This window comes from Choloepus didactylus, chromosome 2 (genome assembly GCF_015220235.1).
Source record: "Choloepus didactylus isolate mChoDid1 chromosome 2, mChoDid1.pri, whole genome shotgun sequence".
Lineage (NCBI taxonomy): Eukaryota > Metazoa > Chordata > Mammalia > Pilosa > Megalonychidae > Choloepus > Choloepus didactylus.
In genome coordinates, this window is record NC_051308.1 from 150,343,051 (window position 1) to 150,362,462 (window position 19,412).

Here is a 19,412-nt window from a genome sequence, read left to right on the forward strand (position 1 = left end):
GCGTTGAGAGGCTATTCTGGAGGTTTCGCTTATGCAAGCTTCAGGTAGACATCCCAAATGGCCACAGTATGCCATGCCCTTACCAAAAGTAGTCCCCAAATACCTAGGTCCCTACCTGAGATTCTACATAAGATTCACTCCCTAAGTTTTATCTCTCAGAAACTTAAATCCACCAGTGTTCCTATGCCAGACAAGTCCTAAATCCCAGAGGCAACAACCCCTTTAAGATCAACAATCAGATGCAGCCCCCTTCCCCATACTGTCAACATTCCCTTTCAATATGAACAAGTTAGGGTTCTCACTGCCTAGACACCCCTGAAGATGGAGAAAGAGATTGAGAGGAATAGGTAGCAACAAACAAGATTTAACAAAGGTGTATGAATAGTGAAACTTTATATATATATATATATATATATATATATATATATATATATATATACATATATGTTAGATGCTGGGGTGTTGCAACAGCTGGAAGTACGTAAATAACATGATGGAACTGTAACCTATAACATCCTTCGAAATTTGCTCTATAGCTACTTGAATTGTGCTTTGAAAGTTTTCACCTTTCTGTATATACCTTATATTGCATAATGGGGAAAGAACTGAGGCTGTGGAACTGTAACCCATAACAATTTTTGAAATTACCTATATAATGGCTTATCATGCTGTACATTGCAAGTTAACACCTTTTTGTATGTATATTTTATAATAATGGAAATAGCTGAAGTTGTGGAACTGTGACCCATGATTCCTTGAAATTTGTTCTCTCTACTTGTTGAATTGTACTTTGAAAGTTATCATTATCATGTGTGTAAATAAAGTTCATAATTTAAAAAAAAAAGTAGACTATGCATATTTTTGAGAGTTGCGTGGATCTAAGTAAAAGGACAATTTTGTAAGGAAGTTAGACACCTTCTTTCCTAAACATGTACTCACAATTGTTTTATTTAGCTTCATTGCCAGCCTAAAATGAGCATGGAGACTAAAAGAAAACAGGTAAACCTCAGTACATTTTATATGAAAGTCCTTTGAGGGAAATGTGCCTTTGTATGAAAATATTTTTCCTAATACATCCCTGATTTGGAAATTCATTGTTAAATAGATTAGGCTAACATTATTATACAAATATAGAATATAATACTCAGGTTAGAATTAAAATTCATATGCTAATATTGGCTATGTTTGCAAGTAATTAAGAAATCCATGCATGAAAGGTGAATCACGGACACCAAAAGTCACTCATACAGTATTAACATGAGAGAAATGTATACATCTCATACATAACAAGTCATGGTGTTAGAATTTACAATATAAAAATAATATAAATATCATTGGAAAAGAGTATATAGATAATTCCAACTTCGAAATAGACCTGGCAGTAGACCTCTAAACTGAGCCACCCCCAGAGAAAATTAAAAAAACAAAACAAAAAAATGGCTGGAGATGGAGTAGGGGGTGGAAAGATCATAATTTGTTGAGTTTCTGAATTTTGAAACGCATTATACTGTGTGCCTTGGTAGACTCAACGGTATTTCAAGTGCAACATGTCCAAAATGAAAATTATCTTCTTTCCAACCATAAACCACCAACAATTCATTTTTTTTTTAAGTTAGAACTCTGGGATATGGGAAGAGGGGTCACCTTTATCCCTCCTTCCAAGTCTTCACACTCAATTATTGGCAACCACTTCTTTTCTGCCAAGGTTATGCCTCTTCATCTGTCTTGTGAATTCCTTCAAGACTAAGAGAGCTTATCCATGCACTGTCTCCACCATTTCTCTCTCATTTATGCTCCGATTATACCTTATGCAGAGCTTTATTATGACACTTAACATCACAATTTTGCAATTTTTGTTTAACAAGCTCTCCCTCACTAGACTGAGATGCTCAAGGGCAAATACTGTGCTATCCATCTTTTTATCCCCAACACCTAGCCTTGTCCTGGGAACATACTAGGCCCTTCATGTGTGGAATATTACTTTTGATAGCAATTTAAAAATTCCTTTTCATCATCTCCCACCACCTAATCATTCACCAAGTTCTATAATCTCCACCTACCTAATGTCTCTGTTACCCAGTCCTCTTTCTTCATTCCCCACTTCTAAGGCAGACAGCATTATAACTGCATCATAACTGAGGTTTGGACTCTTCTTAAACTAGGCCATCTCTATGCTGCTGAGTTAGCATTCTGAAACACAGATATTACCTGAATACTTAAAACACCAGCACCAACAACAGCAAAAAACTTCAAGGATTCCTTATTGGGTTATTTCCCAAGAACATGGAAATAGATTGCCCATTGAGAATTAAAACTAAATAAATGAATGCATAATAGAAAGAGAGACAATGCCTACCAAATTCAGGGCTTGGACTATTTAAACACTTTAGTATTCAATAACTTTCAGAACCCAGCTCCAGCTTAGCTCTTTAGCTCTATCTCCTACCACTCTTCCTCCCCATCCTCAACATAAAACCTGGTCACTATTCCTTAATGTGCTGTTCTGCCTAGACTCTCCTATTACCAAGCAAATTCCTACTCATTTTGATTGCTCCAAGTGATGATATAAGGGGGGTTTATACTCTCTCCTTAATCGTCATCAGTCCAACCCAGGCAACCCAAATTGAAATCAAATAACATTTTTTGGTATGGATTACTGGTGTTTTTGCAATTTCATGTAAAGTATGTATTAAATCATCTCTTAAAAGCTTTATTTTTATTGATCTGCAATATACAGACTAAATAAAAGCAAAGTACTTTTTGTGTAAGTGCATTTCTAAGACAAGTGCCTTGCCTACACTTGCAACTACACTTGCAACTGGACTGCAGCCACTAAACCCCTTTTTTTATAGAAATTCTGAAGTTGTCACTGAATAGTGCTTGCCCTAAGAAGGTTTCTCTAACCTTCCTTTCCTGGCAAGTTGTTGGCAGCTTCTCCTGATGGGCTTCCTTAATACTCACTATGTCTACCTGTTATTTTACAAAACAATTTTCTTTCATTTCTTCCAATGGGGTAGTTTATTTAGAGTAAAGACTCTATATCAGTTTAATCACGTGTAAAATAAAGATAAGACGACATATCTCATAGAACTGTTGTGAGAATTAAATGTGTTAATGCATATTTCAAGCATTTAGCACAGTGTCTAACATATGTTAGTGCTGAATAAATGTAAGCAATTATTTTTCAGTACATATTTGTTGAATGATGAAGCACTAGTTCAGAGTCCCACAATAAACAGACCAGTAGATGTGTGGTTAACAGAGGCGCATAATATGAAAACACAAAATATGTCCTGAAATTATTTGAGAAGTTACTACTTAAGCAAAATGCATTCCCTATCATCTATTTGCAAATGCCACATGAAACAATAGATTTTTAACATACAATAGCTTAACAAGAAAGTTTTTAAGACCTTGAAACTGGGAAAGAAGTGAAAGATCAATTATAAATTTGTGAACCTCTAAGGAAATTTGCTAAAAATAGCACTTAAAACAATTTCATATTAGGAGAAAAAGAAGGTAACACAATGTCATAGGAATTTGTGTTGTCGCTGACTCTATCGTATAATACTTTTTTATACTATAGGCTTTGTGAGAAAAATCAAATGAAGTGTGTTTTTGCATGGTAGAAATAACAACAAATTGGAATTAAGGAGCATTGGACTCTAGACAACAAATAAACTTTGAGACCTTAGGTAATCATTTAATTCCTCTGGGTTTCAGGGTCCTCCTTTGGAAATGGAAGGGATTAGACTAAATAGCCTCTAAATTCCCATCCAACTGTAAAATATCTTTATTACACTCTATTTTAGTGCCTTTTTTTACATGGTTCTTTTCCCTACTAGACACTGAACTCTTTTTTTTGTTTTTTTAAGGGCAGGAATCAAACCTTTTTTCATCTATGCACTCCAGAGCTTAGAACAAATGCCTGTCTCTTGACTGAACGAGTGAGTTAATAACTGTTTATTGAATGAATGGATGCAAGCATGTATAAATGAGGGTTCCTCTGCACAGTTTCTAGTTTAAATAAGCAAAGCAAATTTATAGTATAATTGGTTAGTAGCTAATGCTAATAAAATTATGCTATTATACAAGAAAAACAAATGGTAGTGTATTAATATGATTGCTGCTATTTGATATAGTTACAGATTGTCTCTATTGTTGATCATTTGTTGAGAACTTCGCTAATTTAGAAAAGGAAGTCTAAACTGAAACATTTCCTCACCTCTGATATATTTTAGAGAAATTATAATAGGCTACAAAGTGTTGAGAGAGGCTTATTTTACTAAATCCCACCATACTAAGGGCAACCTCCAACAAGTAGGTATCCAAGTGTTCACTTTCTAGTAGTTTTGTAGAACAGTTTTCATTCCTTGCTTTTCTACCTACATTACAGATCAAAAGTTAATCTGATCAAGGAAATAAGGAACTATGTTATATAGATACGTGGAGAAAGCAAACATAGACGCACACACCACTCTCTCACAGTCACTCACACGTACAATTTAACTCAATAACTTCGTCACCTGCCTCGTATCCCTATTTGCAAGTTAATATTTATTGCAGATGGAGTTCTAAAAACATCCCAAACATGCAATGGTTTGAATGTTATTCACAAATTAACTCTGCATAAATTGACACAAACACAGATTTTTATTGTTAAATTATTGTTAACATATGCAGAACAAAAAGTAAGTGGACTGATATATTTGTTGTACATTCACATTTTAAATTCTTGAATTATAAACAAATGAACAAATGATCAGTTAGGAAAGGAAAATTGAAGCAAAGTTTCAAGTCTTCTAATTTCTCTATAATAGAAAACATGCTCAAAATTTTAGAAAAACACTTTTTTTCTAAATGTAATATCATATTAATAAATAAACTATATTTACCCCAATAAATTGGAAGAACACCCTCAATATTAAGGACAGTTTATGTATGGCTAATGCAATTATTATCTGGATAAAATATTAAGCATCAAAAAATAAAGAAGTCGCATAGTTAAATTTTTTCAAAATTTGAACACTCTTAATGCTGAGTTTCCAGTTCCAGAATTGTCCATTCCCCTTCGGGTGAACAATCCTCTGAGGAAAAACTAGCCATGGTGATACTTGCTGAGGAATCATCAAATGGAGATGTTAGTTCACTCCATCTGTTCAAAGTGTCAACATGTGCTTTGCCCTGAGGTTTTGAGCTGTCTCGTGCTAAAAGTAGTGTCTGTTTTATAAGATACTGTGCTAAATTTAAGTCTTCAGGAACAGAATCTGTAATATTTAAGTTTGAATTCTGTTCAGAGAGCAGTTGCTTTAGTAGTGTCCAATCTTGTTTTGCAAAGTGTTGATCATCTTCAAAATCCATGTTCCTAAACTGTGTTTCTGAATCCATTTTCTGCTCAAAAGCTTCTATTACATCCATCTCATATATTGGAGAGAGAGTTTTTGAAGGCTGATGGTCATACATGCAGGTTTGTGCCAGTGTGTGACAATCATCTATGTCTCCTGAAATAATTCATAATACTACACAATGTAAAAATTGCACATGTTATTACCCCTCAGTTTTGAAGAACAATGTTAACACAAAATAACAGTGATATTTCAAAAAAAAAAACATAGAATGGGAAAAATAATATTGATAAAAAATTGACAAGATTCTTGAGCCATTTCTTTTTCTATGCTAAAAAAACTCAGCGGTACTATTTAGCAGCAAAATCATCATAGGTAACTAACAATTATTCTGCATATTTTAATTTGAATACTCATGATACAGAAAACAAATTATTTAAACATAAATAAAAAATACATACATATATCTAATTCACTACAATAGAAACTTAAAGAGAAAATAAAAGACATGGCTATTTAAGGGTGACTCTTAAGGTAAGTCAGTTCCAAAAGAGAGAATAAATACATTTTATCCTAAAGGCTTAATTGTATATTGCACATGCAAAGAAGATGCAAGCAAAGACAAACAAACAAAAAAGTACAACTTTTAAGGGGCTCCCTATTCTTGTGATTTTGATGACCAGGAACCACTGGTCAGTATTTTCTCTTTTTTTTGAATAGTGATATACAACAGCTACTCAGTCAGCCACTATTGCATATTTTAAATGTGGGTTATTGGTTCAAATTACTATAATAAGGAAAACAAACATACAAAACAATTAGACAGGTAATCATCTAAACATATGAAAGAAGCCTGGGCTTTTTCATATATTATTGTTGCTTCTAAATATAATCTCTTTTAGGAAATTTATCTTTTTCTTGAAAATTATAGATTAGAATTATAATGATCCTGAAAGTCTCAACCTCTGTAAAATGTATATAAATTGTAATAATTAATCTAGTTGTTAAAATAATTCAGTGCTTTTAGTTACATATTACTATAGTTATTGCACAGCCCTCTTAGATATATACTAGCATAGTCCATATCATATCCAATGATAACAAAATTAATAGTCAAGAATTCCTATGTTGAATTAGACTTAAATACCTAAATAACAGTAAACTAAGTTCTTCTCTTTATTCTTTTATGTAAAATCTCTTAGTAGATTTAGCTCTAATCTTTCACTAGATACTAATTCTTCATTAAGATTTTAGATGAACAATAAAGAACAATTAGCTAATTATTAAGAAGTTTAAGTCTTTACTTAAAATTTCAATCTGTTGCTTTCTACCTATTAGAAATATAAGACTCAGAGCTAGATACAACTTTAAAACTCTATATGGATTTAGCATTTCTATTTTCGTACATTACCTGCAGATAGAGCAATATTAGCTATTTCGGTAGCTGTAGGATGACTCTCTTTCATTTGACTTTTCTGAGGCAGAACTTGACTCCGAAATGAGTCTAGAGATTTTGCAGAGCTGTTCTTTGGTATGTCAGGATTGGGTTCTCTTTGATGAAGCTCTAAATGACAGGGTCTTTCTTGAGTTTTTATATCGCTATCTGAGAGTTTGTTGCATTGCCGAAAGTCATTATCTACATCATTTCCAATGTTTACTTTTGTATCTTCTGAAAGAAGCTGTCTGCCTCTTTTGGACAGGGCATATATTGTGTTCTTTTTTTCTGTGGCTGAAGCACTCTGTTTATCTTTCCTTAAAGAGTCAATGCTACTAAGATCCAAGAGAGTGCTTTCATTTTTATATACATTGTTGCCTTTATCTTGCTTACAATCTAAAATATTATCTTCACTTTCTTGTGAGTATCCGGAATAGCAGACCCTTCCATGATGTTCATGAGAAATGCCATCAAACACATCAGAAGATGAAAGAGAATCTATAGCAAGCTGAGAGGGAGTATGAACTTCCCCTTCATCAGATCCCAGTTCTTCACATTCATCTACCGAAAGTAAAATTGATCTTTTAAATTTTTTAGTTGCAGAAAACTCGTGACTTTCGCTTTCAGTTGCATCTTCAAAAGCTAAATTAATTATACCCTGAAACTGCTGAGGAGCTGGGTTGGCTGTAGGAAATTTATCTACAACATTTTCAGCTTCAGATCTTTCATCCTCTGTTTCATCTGCCGAGGAAGAAACTTGTTCTATTTCCTGAACAAACTGGATACTGCCTCGTGGAATATTTTCTTTTTCCTTAGGGCGAACTATTGCAGAGCGAGACCAAATTTCTGGCTTTTTCCTGGGAATCTCATCATCACTTGTTGAATTAACATGGAAAAGATCATTACTACTTTGCTTTTTCATTTTTACTTCAATTCTTAAATTACTATCACATATTTTTAATTCTTCAGGAGTACTGGTATCACTGCTACTTCTTCCAAGAAAATCATGGCACAGCATAGTGCCACATTTAGATATGCCTTTGTCATTTGACCCATCATCATCCTGAGATCCTCCTGCATCATAGTCTTCAGATCTGGGCTTTATGTCATCAGAGGATGTGGTAGCACTGCCAGTGTCCGATTCAGGACTCTCTTTCTGATGCAGAATACTGGTACTCAAATTCCAGGGACCCATAAAGGGAGCTTCTGGAGCTTCATGGCTCTCTGGAGTTTCTGTTGTTTCCCTAACTTTAGGAGAATTTTTTCCTGATATTTGCCCCAAAAAACATTTGGAAGAAATATCCGAATCTGCTATAACATGTTTATCTTCATTTATAGCAGAATCATTAGACAACTGACTAGGAATTGTCAGTTTTTCATGAATTTTGTATTTTCTGTCATCTTGAACAGAATTTAAGGTACAAACTGCCTTCTCAGGAATATGAGGTAAAACTTCTTTCACATATTTAATGCTTGCTTTTTTGTCTGTATCTTTTCTGCCTACTTGGTCCTCTCTATCTGATATTAAATGGATGTGCTCTGCAGTTGTGTCTAAATCACAAACTGGATTAGAGTTCAAGTTTTCATTTGGATTTGAAATCATGGATTTTAGGGCACTTGAGCTATAAAAGTTTGAATCTACATTATCATTCCTATCAGAATGACAATGTATTTTAGCTGCACTGTAATTATCTGTTTCTTTACAATCAGGAAATTTGGATTCACTTTTATCTGAACAAATCTGTTTTGATTCTGGTTTGTGTTTTACAGATTTATCCAGCTTTGAAATATTTTGGCATTCTAGTACAGACTTATCTTTTCCTTGATTGTTTAATGGCTTTTGTGGGTCAGGTTTGCATGAGGACTGGGATGCCTCTGTACCACTGATTTCAGATCCAAGATTAATTAGAGGTCTGTGGGGCTTCTGTTCAGAAACACTGCCCGTGTTATTACTGTCATGTCTATCATGAAGCAGACTTGTTTGGACAACAGATGTCTCGCTTTTTAAAGGTCTTTGAGAAGACTGAGTCTTCAAAGTAACCTGTCCAGGAAGCATTTTCTGTTTTGCATTTTTATTATTCAAAGTTTCACCTTTCTTTGACTGACTCCGATTTTTAGGCATTGCCACTGTTTTTACATTAACCTTAGACAAAGTTGTATGGCCTTCCATGACAATTTTTCTCTTAGGTGTTTGTTTATCTGTGGTTATATTGTGATCCAACTTTGTCAAATTTTCTTCAGACTGCCTTGAAGAAACTGAAGATTTTAGTGAATTTGGTGACTCTCCTTGGGATCCTAAGAAAAGAAAAGTTCAAAAGTACAATATATCCTACATTTGTGAATGAAATCCAGTATTTGTTGTTAAATTACTTGAGAAAAAATAAAATTAATAAAATGACACAATAACTTCTCTATAATCAAAAGGATAATTACAGATTAGAAGTGGGTGATGTGATAAGATAAAAAAGGAAAAGATTTTTCTTTTACATATTTAGAGGAATTCCAGGGTCCTAGTAAAAATTATTAAAACTGTATCTCTCTTCCTCAAGTAGAGAGTCTTGATCCTTATGCCAGAATTGGATTTGTATAAATATATAGGGGTAGAAAAATTCGTTTTTCCTATTCCAAAAGAGCAAGATGGGTCTTCCTCCCTTTGAAGTTTTGAAGAAAAAGACTGTATTCTGTGTTCTAGATAGTCAAAAAAGAGAATCAAGCTGAATCAAGGTAAATATAAAATAGGAATGTTGAAATTGTTGCAATTTTTTTCCTCAAATGTGAACAAAATTTATTTTTCATAACTAGCTCATTATTATTATGGCTCATTAGGGTTAACAATTTAGATGTGCAGTGGAGACTGGAGGGAAAGAAAGATTAATTTGGGGGATCTTTTCTTCACATTAAAATACTAGCAATGATATTTCAGACATTCAAATCTGTCAAAGAGAATTACCAAACATTTTTAAATGTTTACTTCTTAGCTATTACCAGAACACGAAAAATTTCTCTGTTTTAAAAATTGACTTTTCAGTATTAATTCATAAAAGTGGTTATTATGTTTAGCAATATTACACAATCCGATCGGTACTTTTTAATTTCTTAAAATGTGGAAAAACAACTGGCACAGTATAGACTCTGGAGGAAAATCCTCCCTCCCTATGTTATTACAGCTCTTTAGACTGTACCATTACTTTTTTTAGAACTCTTTAGTGCTGGTTTGGCAAATGGGATTCCTATAGCTGTTGATGAAACCTTAAAGAAACATGAGCATAATATACAAGGAACCAGAAATACAGATGAATGAATGACTTCCTTAATTACTTCTTCCACAAAAGACAATAAAAACACAATGTGTAAACTCAGAATTGAATCTTAGAGCACAGACTAGCAGGGAAATGATTATTGTAATGGTCCCTAGATTGTAAGCTCTTACAGCAGTCAAATGTATTCCTGAATTGTAATGGCTGTCTCCAAACTCTGAGATGTTGATCCCTTAATGTATAACCTGATTGGTCTCTGGAACATTGGGTATCTGTGTTACACCTGAAACTCAGAGCTAGAGCTTGGCAGATATGAATACCAGTATTAATGCATACAGCAACTGTTAAAAAAAAAAGGAAAAAAAAGGCCGAAATAGAGCCCAGACTTCAATTAGAGATATGAATAAAGCAGATCTGGTTAAGACTAGAGCAAATCGAGCCAAAGGGTAAAGGTTGAAACTGACTGTGTTCAAACTTCAACTTCCATGTGAGACGAAGGGAAGAGATGTTTATTTGGTGTAGGATCTATATTTTCTAAACAATATAACTTCAACAGTTTGTTCAAACACTACAATTACATGGAACTTTGAATAGGAAGTGAGCTATGGTAGGTCTGTATAGATTAGAATGAAATAGCAACACATCCTAAAGTAATTTGGGTGGAGAATAAAATATATTCAGGGCCCCCCTGAAGAGCTGGGGGAGAATGCAGAGGTGTTGGACTTCCTCACCTGGATTGTTGCTGATGTTCTCACAAACATTGGGGACTGACAGCTTGATGTCCTGAGCCCTCTGTCTTGGAGCTGGCCCCTATGAAGCTTGTTGCTGCAAGGAGAGGCTTAATCTGCTTATAATTGTGCCTAACAGTCTCCCTCTTAGTACCTCTTTGTTGCTCAGATGTGGCCCTCTCTCTCTAACTAAGCCACCTTGGTGGGTGATCCCACTGCCCTCCCCCCTACTTGGGACCTGACTCCCAGGGGTGTAAATCTCCCTGGCAATCAGGATATGACTCCTGGGGATAAATCTGGACCCAGCATCATGGGATTGAGAACATCTTCTAGACCAAAAGGGTGATGTGAAATGAAAAGAAATAAAGCTTCAGTGGCTGAGAGATTTCAAATGGAGTTGAGAGGTCACTCTGGTGGACATTCCTATGCACTACATAGATAACACTTTTTAGGTTTTAATATATTGGAATAGCTAGAAGTAAATACCTGAAACTACCAAACTCCAACCCAGTAGCTTTGACTCTTGAAGACGATTGTATAACAATTTAGCTTACAAGGGGTGACTGTGATTGTGAAAACCCTGTGGATCACACTCCCTTTATTCAGTGCATGGATGGATGAGTACAAAAATAGGGACAAAACCTAAATGAAAAATAGAGTGGGATGGGGTATGTGTGTGAGTGTTCTTTCTTTATTTTTATTTTTTATTCTGATTCTGATTCTTTCTGGTGTAATGAAAATGTTCAAAAATAGATTAGGGTGATGAATACACAACTATAGGATGGTACTGTGAACAGTTGCTTGTACACCATGGATGACTGTATGGTATGTGAATATATCTCAGTAAAACTGAATTTAAAAAAAAGACAATAAAAACAACCAAACCCATATCTCAAAATGCCAAAATAATTGTCTGAAAATTAAAAATATAAAATCTCATCTATAGAGTAAAATAGTTTGAAATGAGTGATAGAATTATTTGCTCCTGAAGTTCCAAATCATATTTCTGTTCATTCAATTTAAACAAGGAAGTAATACTCATGATACCCAGTACCATTTCAGCTTTACCTTGGGTTTTAGCAAGATTACATGGGGCATTTTTTTTCCTCTGTGGAGTAGTAACACATCCATTGCCATTTCCTCTTTTCTTCGAAATTGGCTGTGGTACAGGATCATTATATCCTTTGCCAGTAACCTTCTTTAGCACACTAAGAAAAATGATTCATATTCAATATTACATTGAAATTCCAAAATGTAAACTCTTAAAGGCCCATACATGAAATATATATTTTCCTCAAAGAAATAAAATAAAAAATGCTCCTTTTTTCTGAAAAGAGAGAAAATGTAGGTTTAAAAGATTTTAAGTTTATAAAACTGTAGATCAAGTATGATAAAGCAATGAATAATCAAGTGTCACAATGTAAATTATGATCTTCCTCTACAATTATGATCTTCCTCTATCATTTTGCATCTATCATCATTTTCCATAAATATATTAGCTTTTTTAATAAGAAAATAGTTTTTAAAATATTATTGGGTGAATATACTAATTTCTTTTAACAAAGAAGAAAATGCATTTAAAAACATTCAGCAAGATGGTACTATGTAATTAATTTTCAGAGAAAGCTAATATTTAAGTATAACTTTGAATGGAGACCTACCTGTTGTGTACATTAGTTTCTTGTTCATGAATGCTTTTTTTATTGGAAGTTCCATTGGCAACCCTTGAAACAGGTCGAGATTTTACTGGTATAAATTAAGAAAAAGTGAGTCATGAGATAGAATACATTAAATATGTAACAATTATATGCAAACTCATTGGTCAGACACTAAAACAAAATTAAATGATAAAGTGGGCAGAACTATGTTTTCTCTTGGTTTGTATGAATACATGTAAATAAATACTTTCGGCATTTGAAACTAAATAAAAGTCCAAACAGAGCTTGATTTTTCTCTAGGAATTGTAGCTGTTAGGAGCTATAAAAATTAGAGTGCTAAAACCCACCTACAGTGGAAGTTTTGACATTCTGCACAGTGTTTATCACTGTCTGTCTTTGAGAATCACAAAAGGACAATTTATGATCAGAGAGTTTCTCTTCTCCTATTGATCCATTTTCTTTTGGTTCATCCAGACTTTGAGTGGAAATCAATAATTCCGTACTTGAATTTGTAGATTTGCTGGCAGGCCCTGTGATATTGAGGCGTGGAGAATCTTTCCCTGTCACTTTCTTCAAAGGTTTTGCTTTGGCTTGTGCATTTAAGTTTCCAGCAAGTACCTTTGGTCTGGCACCTGTAATATGCCCTTCCTGAATTTTCACATCTTTTCCATTTAGTGAATTTTTCTGTCCACTTGTTGCTGCTGTTGCTGAGCTTTCCATAACCTGTCTAGGAGACATGTTTTCTGACTTCGCATTATCACCGTTTTCTGTTTGGGGTTTTATTACAGCCTTGGGCTTTCCAGAAACATTTTTTCCCCCAGTTTTGAAATCTTTTGTAACCTTAGATGCTGCTTTTGTACCATCCTTTTCCTTTAAATTATCATGCTTCAAAGTTTTACTTGTATTTCTGTTAGTACTTGATGAATGTCCGGATGCTCCTAATCCATCCGATTTCATCTTTTGACTAGTAGAGGGAAAACTCCGACACTCTTTCTTGTTATTTCCCCTCCAAGAACTGTCTTTTATAATATCCAAGTCAGAAGCTTGTCTCTTTTGCTACAAAGAAGAAAAAAATATTTTGTAACCATTTGTAACCATTTTTAAGTCTTTGATATATAGTACTTTATGACTGAATAACCCAGGTTTTCAAAAAGAAAAAAAGAGCAAAGTTCATGTAATGATTTAGGGCCAATCATAACTTGAATTTTCTTTGAGGGACATTTCAGTTGTTTCAGACAACTTTAATCAAATCTGAAATACAGTATAAAATGTTTATTTAAAGGGGACAATATTTTAATTTAGTTTGTTGTGGTTGAGATTAATACCTAAAAGTGTCAGGATGCCTCGGATGAATGACAATAATATCCAACTCTCCTAGGCTCTGTATTAAGCCCTTTTCATATATCATCTTACTTAATCCTTACAACAATCTTGTGAGATAGCTCTTGTTGCCATCTCCAAATCTTAGACAAGAAACTGGAGATTAAAGCAGGTACATGACTTTCCCTAGGTCACCTACAGGTAAGAAACAGAAGTAGGACTTGAGATCATGGATCTAATTCCCTCAAGCAGGTAATCATCTATGTTCATATAATTTGAAGGGCACTATAAAGATTTTCACCAAAAATTCATTCTTCAATCCTACCTCGAAGGCCAGAAATTTTATCATTAAGGATTTAATTATCTGTGGTAAGAATTCTTTGTTTCTTGGATTTCCCTTTGAAAAAAAAAAAAAAAAAAGCTCCCAAGAAACATGACACACTGAACACACTGTACCTGAAAAACCTGTTTTTGTTTTTTTTTTTAAGAAGAAACAAGATAATAGTACAGTTAGTACAGTATGGGTTGTCTGGGGGTAAATAGGAAAAAGGGGTCCTACAAATAATTGAAATAGGTAAAGAGGGGAAAACAGAGGGCACTCCTAGAACCCCTTGCTTAGAACCAACCCTGATATGGATGGGAACAACAAAATTTAAAAGGTTGGTTGGAATTTTAGTTTTATGATTATACAAAAATGGGGTGGTATATGGGAACCCTGTATTTTATGCGTGATTGTTCTCTAAACCCACAACTTCTCTAATAAAGAAAAAAAAAAGAAAAAAGATTATAGTAAGTTATTCTTTGTGTAAATACTTATTTTTTTCTTTGGAAAGCTTTATGAGACTGTAAAGGTAGGAGGCAAAGCCTGTGTTGTCTTCATCTTTTTACCCAAAATTTTTAGTACCATACCCATCACATAGTGGGTGCTCAAAAATATATATATATATATATGTGTGTGTGTGTGTGTGTGTGTGTGTGTTGAGTCATTAAACCTAATGACATACTGACATATAGTTCAAAGTCTATTTATAAATATGGAGAGCTTCTAATTAGATAAAAAATTTGTCTGATAAAGTTACCCATATATGGATATGCATATGTGTGTATGTGTTATCTATTGTCTGCCCGCCTGCCTGCCTGCCTGCCTGTCTGTCTGTCTGTCTATCTATCTATCTACCTATAGAGAGAGAGAGGGAGAGAAAACATGGATAAAATTTAGAAAAAAGCAGGGTATCATGATAAAATAATCTAGATTCTTGTCCTGGCTTTGCCTCTAACTAGACTTAAAACATCTAAGAAGTCATTAACTCCCCTGGGCCTCGGATTCTGCATCTCTACAGGGTGGAGATTGGTCCTATACAGAGCAAGCATTCTAGGATTCTATGTACTCTCAATGTATGTCTCCATAATATCATTGTAATGCATGGACTAGGTTAGTATAATTGTGGACTTCAAATATATTATTAATTAAGTGAGCGTCTATAAATGGGCTTGGAACCCTAACCAACACTAACAACATTTTTTGGAAGAAAAATGTATTTCAGGTTATAAGAATTACATGAAGTAACTTTTAGAGTAAAACAGAATTGTACTAATTGCCTTTTTCAGATCAAAAACACATTATGTGAATTTCAACTTCAGCACAGAGAAAACTGGAACAAAAACCTTCTTTCGCAAGCAGTAGGTTAATTCGAAAAACAGATATTGAATTAGGTCTAGAATTTTAGACAATTTTTGACTTACTGGAATAGATCCAATATGTTAGTTGCCAAAAAAGTTTTCAAGGAAATGCTATGTCAGATAGATATAAAAAAATAAACATTTCAAAATTTATAAAATGTTCACTTAATTTAAAAAAAGACCCAAAAGTATTCCCATTAAGAAATATCTTCAATTAATGAAAAATGGATTAAAAAATCATTCTGTAATAGAAAAAAAATAAAATTATTTGGTGCCTTTTTCATTTATACTTAGAAAATTTAGAATGTTTACCTGAGAGCTACTGAATACAGGCTTTTTGCCAAGTCTTCGATCGTCACCTTTGTCAAATGCAGCTGTAGAAAGAAACAGCAATTTAATTTTATAGGAAGCATTATTATTACCATAGAAGTATAGGGAAAGTAGCATGCTAGCAGAAAAAGGTTATGTTTGGATGGAAATAACTTCAAAAAAACTGAAGCGAATCCAGTATACATAAACAATTTCCTAATTTATTTAGAATTTTTTTTTTAAATAAAAGAACATCATTCACAATTTTACTCTCTGGACCCTATGGATTTCATGTTATTAAAATTAATAAAATGAGAAAGATATTATTTCACAAAGTAAATCCACATATTTTCACAAAAACAGAATTTTCTCAACCTGTGAAATTCTAGAGAAACTAGTCTCATTTCAGTTTCTCAAATTTCAAAAATTTATAGATTGTGACAAGTGTACTATTTTACAAACTATTAAATATAAGATCATACTTATCCTAAAAAGTGTAAAAATACTTTTGAAATTAATTACAAATATTTTCTGGTTTTGGAGGTAGGTCATGGAGAAGGAGAAAAAAAAAAAAAGAGAAAAAAAGAGAGCTCTGTTTAAAATAAAACAAGAAACAATCTCTAAGCCCACAACATCCTTTTCAGAATTAAAAAAAAAAATCCATTTTATGGTTTAGATTTATGTGGGAATTATTTGAGAACTCATGTTTATTAGTTGAATGATGTCAGAAAAATATACAAGAATAATGGTATGAGAGAAATAAATATGCTTTGGCAAATATATTTCTTCCTTTTGCATGTTATGGGGCTTTAAAATATATTTTGAAGAAATATATATAATCTCCAAACATTATTTGATTTTTATAAAAACAGCTGATGAAAAATACATTAAATTCTCTGTAATTCTGACATGCATCTTCCAGCATCTCTATTCAGGATCAGTGCTGTAAGACAAAGCAGGATCCTGGAAACGGCATTATAATGACTGAATCACAGTAAGCAAATGACTCTGCACAATAATATACAAGAAGAAATTAATTCAAAATATTTCCCAAAGGTCAGTAACTCAACAGGAACATAAGAAATGTTATAACAAAGACAACCCAGGAGCATTCCTTTATCCGGAGTTCCCCAATGCAGTAATTATGCTAAGTCAGGACTCATTATCATTCAACATATTTAAGATTAAAAAGACATTTCTTATTACACTGATAAAAGGTAATAGGATGAAAAGTTCTTTTTGACAATTAATTCAATTGCCAGTAAAATGTTGTTTTAGATGTGTGTATATTTATATATGCTTTAAATTCGCACTTGAAGAAGTAAAATAAAAGAACATTGTTTGAGGCTCAACTTACCTATGAAATCCTCTAAAATAGTGAAAAACAAAGTTTGCTACCAATCAGAATAGAGTGTTGAATGACACCTACTCTAGGAATGCCAATCTTATCTTGTTTCTTCACATTGTATAGATTTTATACTAAAGATAAACTGTCATCTAAAATCAGCACAGAGATAGCTAAAAAGAAAAAAATTCCAATTTCTGAAGACCTCCTCAAAATTTTTACTGTTGTTTAAAAAGACAGAATGTCTTTGAAAAGTGCTCTTCAGATCACATCTGATATTTAACACTATCATGTCTTGTTCAATAACACGAGACAGATCACATTCTGACATTAAGGAATTTAACATATCTATGTACTATTGAATCACATATGGCTTTCATGTTTCAAAGTACAAAAAATGTTTCATAAAATAACGTTTGTTAACTTAAAATATTTTTAAAGTACACTTGCTGAATCTGCCAATATTTTTTCTTAGGTACCTGCTTTAACCCAAAAATAGTCATGAAGCCATTTTCAGTTCCACACCGTCAACAATTTCTTTTATTATTTTTGAAACAAAGACATTTTCTGAGCAACATACCTCTTTTCTTCAATGCTAATGTTTCAAATAGTATCTATTAAATGTCAGAGACCACTGCATGGCTCCTGAGGGGCAGTCCGCAATAGCACATACCGTATCACTGAACCAATCAATTGTGAAATAAAGCCCTCTAATCTAGGTAAAACTACAAGGAAGGGTATAATATGCAAGAGATGGACAAGCTTTATGGCAAAACATATTTTAAAAAGGGGGAGAAAGTATGCTTGGTAATCTGTTCTACATGAATTACATTTTCCTATATTTCTAATCTCTTTACAAGAATGCTTTTGCTAAGCCAATTAGGTTGAAACATTTTTGCTAACATAAAGTAGGATAAAAAATTGATATATATAAAAAGGAAGTAAGTTTCACTTTATAACAACATCAAAAAAATCATGATTTATTAAAACTGCCTAAACATACCATCACTGGATTCAATTAGCAACCTATTATTGAACACAAACACACAAAAATTAATTCTACCACTTACTAGGTTGCCCTCAAAATACCTGCTGTCACAAAGATCATAATATAAGAATAAAAAACCTCAAGGTTAACATACTTGCTTGGATTTTCTGTTGATGATCTGTGCTCATCAGCTTCCAGCTTTCTGTGTGACGAACAGCATAGAAAGACTGAACCAGGAAGATCCACAGCTTATCACGCAGGGCCTGGATCTTGCACGTAAAACCCTGTGTTCATGCAACAAATCAGCAGCTGGTGAGAGCTACATTGTCATAGCAACCAGTCATTACTCCTTTCTGAATCTACTTACTCCTAAGCTAGATCAATGATGTCATCACTCAGATTTTTCAGATTGGGTACATGTTATTTATGAAGGATTACTTTTCAAAAACAGAATTTTATAGTGAAGCATGAAGCTAAACCTACCCTTTCAAACAAACATTATTTTAAACCACTAATAGCCTTTACTGAATATCTTCCATAGCCTTTTCAAATCAACTATGACATTACAAGGTCAAATACTCTATACAATAAGTTTTATGAAAATTTTTAATCATTCTTGTTGAACAAATACAAATGACAATAATTTGTGGTTAGTTTAATTATAACTGATTAACTACACAGAAGAAAGCAATATTTTAATTTTACTTTTTCTCAGTCAATACAATCTTAAAGTGATTTTTTTCTGAAAAAAAAGGAATTAAGAATACTTTATTAAAAAGATACTAATAATTAAATTTTTTCCATATAAAAATTTTATATTAAGAAAATTTAATGCAGTGATGGGGGAGAAATTTTAGAGTTATGCTGTGCCAATTAATATTGGTAAGTACCAAACTACCGGCCAAATTGCCAAATTCTAAACTTTTATAATAAGTTCATTTGAAGGTAAATGGAATTGTAAAAACTTTATATTATAAAAAAATTCCAAACATAAACAAAAGTAAAGAGCATAACAAACCCCCATGTACTCATCACCTAGCTTCAATGATCCTCAGCAATTTTACACATATATTTAAAAATCTTAAAACAGTTCAACTATTACTTCATTTTTATGAATTTTATTGTACTCAATACCATTTCCTTTGTACTTTCACAGTTCAATAACATATCCAGAGCCATAAGAAAAGAGCAACTATTCTCGGTGGTAATGTTTTCTTCAATTGCTTTTAAAATTTTGTCCAATAGATCAGCTGTGCTGCTCATTGCTTGTGACTATAAAACACAGAAATTGATATTTAATTAGACTACATGTAAAATACATAAGAAATTCATATTTGCTCTCTCTTT

At 33.1% G+C, this 19,412-nt stretch overlaps 1 protein-coding gene across 2 annotated transcripts in view; it reads right to left on the bottom strand.

Annotated features, from left to right (window-relative positions):
• Positions 1-4,634: 4,634 nt before the first annotated feature.
• The window catches only part of BTBD8 (BTB domain containing 8), a 110,701-nt gene continuing 95,923 nt past the window's right edge, over positions 4,635-19,412 (bottom strand). For both annotated transcript variants that reach the window (XM_037826653.1, XM_037826654.1), the window contains 8 exons: positions 19,200-19,337; positions 18,220-18,349; positions 15,736-15,797; positions 12,771-13,479; positions 12,427-12,511; positions 11,834-11,973; positions 6,757-9,075; positions 4,635-5,501 (listed from right to left, as the gene is read on the bottom strand). In XM_037826653.1, coding sequence (XP_037682581.1) covers positions 5,032-5,501; positions 6,757-9,075; positions 11,834-11,973; positions 12,427-12,511; positions 12,771-13,479; positions 15,736-15,797; positions 18,220-18,349; positions 19,200-19,337 — 4,053 coding nt within the window. In that variant the 3' untranslated portion in view covers positions 4,635-5,031. The remainder of the gene's footprint in view (positions 5,502-6,756; positions 9,076-11,833; positions 11,974-12,426; positions 12,512-12,770; positions 13,480-15,735; positions 15,798-18,219; positions 18,350-19,199; positions 19,338-19,412) is intronic.